We start from the raw sequence: 6,000 nt of genomic DNA, 5'->3' as shown, positions 1-6,000 counted from the left end.
CAGACCCCTAAAATTCTTAATATAAATTATTTAAAAGATATATTTGGATAAGAATTCAAATTATAAATGAAAAATATTAGATATTTTAGCAAAATATTTAAAATAGACAAAACATACATAAAAACTTAAATATAGTGAAACTGGATAATATGAGAATGAGTATATATCTAAACATATTCTATATCAAGATATGGCCTTTTTGAGCCCAGCCTATCTTACAAACAGTTTGTCTTAACTGCTTTAATACACTGTGGTTGTGTTTATACAATATAAAACACATTGGATGAAAACTGAGAAATTTAATCACTTAGAGGTTTTTAAAATATCTGTGTGTGAGGAATCAAGTAGATAAAATATCCAGATGACTCAATTTTCAGTTTTTTAATCTAGACATGTACTGTCTTGTAGCTGTAGTCTCTGTTCTACTTATCAGAGATAAGTATATGTTACCATAAATGTTTATGAATTAATAAAGGAAACCATGATTTTATCCTGCACCTCTTATGTTCTGAGCAATGAATTGCAAGATTCCTTTTATTCCCTTTACAAAAAGCAAAGACACTTTTAACTTAGGCACATTCATTAACTCAGTACCAAACCACATATGGAGCTAGTAGCTATTTAGTGTTTGGTATAATAGCCAAGATTTTACTTAACAGAGTCAGTAGAAGAAGGTGGAGTAAGAATTGAATCTTCTGCTCTGAATTCTTTCCTAGGATGAAAGTGAGGGCTTCGGGTATATCGAGGTTTCAGTCCCACAGATGAAGGCTGAGAAAAACTTCTTCTCACAGAATGTAACCTTGGTTCCTATCATGATATTAAAAAAAAATAAGGATTTTTTCCCCCAATCTATAAATATTAGAACAATATAATTTGCATTCAGTGAACTCAAAAATAAAAAAATGAACATTTTATTTTATATACTGTTTTGGGGAGGAAAGAGAATGGATGGTCTCGACTTGATTGGTGTGGTCAGAAACTTTTTAGTGTGGAAACTTTTTAACAATAACAGATCATCAACCCATTCTCCAATTATAGTCTTACAATGTTGCTTAGGGCATTAAGAGGTTAAATGATTTGTACATGATCATATAGCTAGTATGTGTCAGAGGCAGAATTTGAACCCAGGACTTCCTTCTTCCAGGACTCTATCCACTATAGCATCCTTTCTATCATTTTATGACATATATTTGGATAGAGTCACATTACATAGAGAAAAAACTACCCACTATTTGTGGCCTTGTGAGTAATAACTTAGCACAGTGACATATAACATGTAATCTAAATGAGAAGTGCTTAATTTGACCCCACTAAAGGTTGGAACACATAATATTTTGCTCAGGAATCAAAAAGGCATGCTTTGCATTCACTATGTACCAAATAAAAACAGAAGGGAAAGGAGTCTATAAATTTAGAATAAAAAATCTCTGAAATCTAATAATATGCTCAGGCTATTTTTCTGAGATCAGGTATTTGTGGACTCAAAAGGTAGCAGTGAGATCCAATATATTTTCTATATGTAAAAGTAGGGAAAAATTATTTAAGTGGTGCTCCAGTAAAAATAACTTTCTAATGTTGAATGAATATACAATAGTAATTTATCAAATTATATTTCTAAAATAGTTCAAAAGCTGAAATAATTCTAAAAGTGCTCCATTTAACAATTGATATAATGGAGGGCATCGACTATTTAAATTACTAAAGCAAAGTAATTTATATCTTTCAAAAAAGATGCTAGTTGATTATAAAACTTTATATAACTTCTAGCATTTTTTCAGGCAAACAATTGTGTGGACATTGCTGAAATTATCAGGAGTTAACTATTTTCAACAACTTTATTCTTAAATACTTGTTAGCCACATAATTTTCTGCCTAAAAAGTTTTGCAATTTGTGTAGCTTTCTGTACAATTCATTCATATAATTTCAGGACTATACAGCAGTTTTTAACCAGAAAAGAAACAAATTTAAAGATATATTTTACATTAGATTTATGCTATCTAATTAAGAGAAGCTTAATATATTAATAAAGTACCTTGTCTCACAAAATTAAAAAAAATTGTCCATCAAGAATTGCCATAGTTCCATTAAAATGAACACCACAATAACTTTCAGCTATGCACTTCATAGAGTTGTGAGGAATGTATTATGATTTGATCTGTTTATAATAAAAATTATTTTAATTATCTGTTTATTCTCAATGCTATGCCAAATTTTTCTAAAACAAAAATTTTAAGCAATTAAGTTTAACTGTGTTAAGAAGGGTAGCTAGCTAACCTATCAGTGTGGTGATGAAGATATTAATATTATAAAAAGCAGCAATGATTACAGCTTAAAAGTGGACAGAATGTAGGGCCTGGAGTCAGGAAGACCTATGTTTAAATCCTATTTTAGACTTTTACATTTTACTGTGAAAGGGAAATCCTACCATACCTAAATACTTAAATATGTATACTGCAAATATAAGTGATTTAATGGCCAACCCTGGAAAGAATTCTATTCTTATTACTCTAACCATAGCTACTCATATTTATGTTTACAGGCAATGATTACTTGATAATTAAATTAATTTTTCTCCATTTAAAAACAGTTAAGTTGTTTCAATAAACATTTTCAAATGTTCTGATGCTAGTAACTATTTTCTGATACTTTAGAGATCAAAATATTCTAGTGACTTGGTGAAAGTAGCACGTGGTGATGCCAAAAGTGATTTCTTAGGATTTTAAAAACCAAGCTTGAAAGTGCATCCTACAGCTGAGTCAATATGGCAGCAGTGATGACTTTGGTATCCATTAGGAAAAACTTATCTTCCAGAATAAGTTGATAACCCTTTGTACTCATTCTTGGCTAGGCCAAATCTGAAGTTTTAAAATGCACATTGATAAACTGGAGTTTTTACAGTGGGACAAGAAGGATGATGAAGGCCTCTGAACACATATCATATGGGAATTGGTTAAGAGAATTTGGGATATTTAGTCTGAAGAATACAGGATTCAGAGTTATCACATACAATAAGAATTAACAGTTGTTCTTTCTGGCTTCTGAGATCAGAAGCAATAGCAATAGGTAGAAATCTATAAAAAGACAAATTTGGGCTGGCTCAGGTTCTCCCTTAATTAGAGGTCTTTTTGCAAGTGGCCGATTATTTGTTGGGTATAATCAGTGGAGATTCTTTTTTTGGGGGTGAGTTGAAGATAGCTGCTAAGGTCTCACTGCTCTTAAACATTTATGATTTTATTATAATTCAAGCAGAAGACCCACATTCAAGTTCTGTTTTGAATATGTACTAGATAGATGATCTTGGGCAAGTTTTTTAGCCTCTCAGGGCCCTCAGGCAACTCTTTTAAGTTGAAAAGTGGGTTCAGATCTGCATTAATAGAGCTCCTCATAAGGATCTTTCTATACTAATCAATTATTGGGCTAGTTTAAAAAATAGATTAGTGGAAAGAATGTTGAATTATGGCATTGTAATAAGCCAGATTATGAGGCAGATGGGTAGAGTGGGTAGAGTACTGGGCCTGGAATTAGAAAGACCTGAATTCAGATGGCCTCAGATACTTAGTTATGTGACCCCAAACAAATGTTTTAATTTCTTCTTGCCTCTATTCCCTCAAAACTGTAAAATAGGAATGATAACAGCAGCTACCCCCCAGAGTTGTTATGAAGATCAAATGAAATTGTAAAATTCTTAGCTTTACATATAGGAGCAGTTTAATATTGATTCTGAGTTTGATACATAACAGATATGTGACTTTATCACTTTAGGTGATTACCTAACCTCTTTGAAACTTGTTTTTCTCATGTCTTGGGATATCTACTCTATCTGTCTTAAACCCCAAAGAATTAATGCATATGAAGGTATCCTAAACTAAAACAATATGTAAGAAACATTATTATCCTGAAATGTAAAAATATGGTCGGCCATACTATGATAAACTAATCAGAGTTTTGAAGCATAAAATTAACATCAAGACTGCTAAAGTCATATTTATCAAGATAAGATTTTGGATACTTTTATATCAATTTAATTATATTCATTCAACAAACATTTATAAAATACCTCGTATGTGCTTGATTGTGCTGAAAGGCCGAAGAAAATCAAGACTTTAATTGCACAATGCTTATCCACAAGAAGCTTAGATTTACTAAAAGAGATAAGATAAATGAATACATGTGTAGTGATAGTTGTAGTACATCATGGAGTGCTGAGCCTACCACCTTGGCCATTTTCAGGGATACAACTCAGTACTCTATGGAGGGTGTTTCCAATCCAACACCTGTTATATATGAAGAGAACAAAAATTGGATGTGATTAATGCACAAGAAACATAAAAAACAAGTTTTAGAAGAGTTGAAGAGTGATTATTTCTGCCTGGGGAGTAGAAAAAAAAACAAAAAGTTTTCCAGAGAAGGTGGTATTTTAATTGGGCCTTGAAGGATGCTGAAGATTTTAATAGGTAGAGATGAACACACGATAGGTGGGACATTCCAGGCATAAATAGTGGCCTGAGCAGAGACAAGAAAAGTGATTTGGCTAGAGCACAGCACATGGGAAGAGCAGATATTGTATGAAGGCAGATGGGAACCATACCAATTGTGGACAGTCTAAAAAGCCAAGTTAAGCAATTTAGATTTTATTCAATAGACAATGGAAGATCTCCAAGTCAAGTATTTTGTGTAGAAGAAAAATTAATCTGTAAACAAAATGGTGCTTTTTTCAGGAAGCTGTAAGTTTCAGATTCAGGAAGAGGTGAATTAACATACTTACTCCCTTCCTATATAATTGAACAAATGATTTACTGAGCTTTGGTTTCCTCATTTGTAAACTGAGAATGATACTAGCACCTCTCTCACCAGAGAAGATCTAATTATTATATATACTTTTAAAACCTACATATATATTTTAAAGAGAGAGAGATCTAATTATTATATGTACTTTTCAAACTTACATATATATGTATTTTAAAGAGAGAGGATCTAATTATCATATATACTTTTCAAACCTATATATATATATATATATTTTAAAGATAGTCTTAAATTTAGAGTCAAATGACTTAAGATTTGGATAATGGCTCTGCTACTTACCATCTGTATAAATAAATCACTTTACTTTTCTGGGCCTCAGTTTATTAATGTGTAAAATGAAGGTGTTAGATTAGATGCTTTCTAAGTCTAATTCTATATCATAATTTAATGGAAGACGGAAAGCTTAGGAAACTACTTAGTCCAGATAAGAAATAATTAGAATCTGAATGAAAGTGGTAGTTTTTGGAAGAGAAAGGAGATAAGTAAGAAATATTGTTAGATAGGGCTGACAGGACTTAGTGATTGTTTTTGTTGGGATGAAGACGAGGAAAAGATAAACAGGCTCCAAGGTTTTGAGCCTGAATGAAAAAATGGTGAACAATTGGATAAGAATATTGAGAAATCTACCAAGATCTTGAAATTAATTTACACTTGCATAATTAACAGGATAATTGATATTTGTATCTCTTTCCTAATAATACGTAGATTTTATGTCTGATGAAATTGAAATAATTTAATAAATAGATTCATTTTTAAAATTTCCTTTTGGTGCCTAGCATAATGCCAGGCACTCAACAAGCATTTACTGAATGAACAAACTATATAAAAGTCAGTACAGTTGTTCAAGAGGCCCTAGCACTCCTCTCTGCACTAACTCTTGATTCTATTTTGATGCTGTACTTCATATGTGATATTCCAAAATCATAAAGTATAAGTCACAATATCACAAATAAACACATTTCTAGTTTTGAAAGGATTTCCTAACTTGTGAGAGGGAATAAGGGAAATTATGAAGACTTGATGTGGCTTCAGGAAACAATTATTCAGAGAATCATACATAAGGAGGCAGGTTATAGTGGATCTTCTTAGAGACATAATGATTAATTAGATCTATACCACTTGCTGTGCAAGGCTGAGAAGGTAACATTTCAGATTCTCTTCACTGATTATATGACATATGGGTCCTATGGAAG

General features: G+C 31.7%; 1 protein-coding gene across 1 annotated transcript in view; it reads right to left on the bottom strand.

Annotated features, from left to right (window-relative positions):
• Nucleotides 1-504: 504 nt before the first annotated feature.
• Nucleotides 505-6,000, bottom strand: part of BOLL (boule homolog, RNA binding protein) — a 185,053-nt gene continuing 179,557 nt past the window's right edge. The window contains 2 exon segments of the mRNA XM_074302775.1: nucleotides 505-807; nucleotides 4,059-4,143. Coding sequence (XP_074158876.1) covers nucleotides 649-807; nucleotides 4,059-4,143 — 244 coding nt within the window. The 3' untranslated portion in view covers nucleotides 505-648.

Source organism: Sminthopsis crassicaudata, chromosome 3, assembly GCF_048593235.1.
Source record: "Sminthopsis crassicaudata isolate SCR6 chromosome 3, ASM4859323v1, whole genome shotgun sequence".
NCBI lineage: Eukaryota > Metazoa > Chordata > Mammalia > Dasyuromorphia > Dasyuridae > Sminthopsis > Sminthopsis crassicaudata.
Note: the sequence above shows the minus strand (reverse complement) of the source record. Positions and strands in the feature narration are given on the sequence as shown.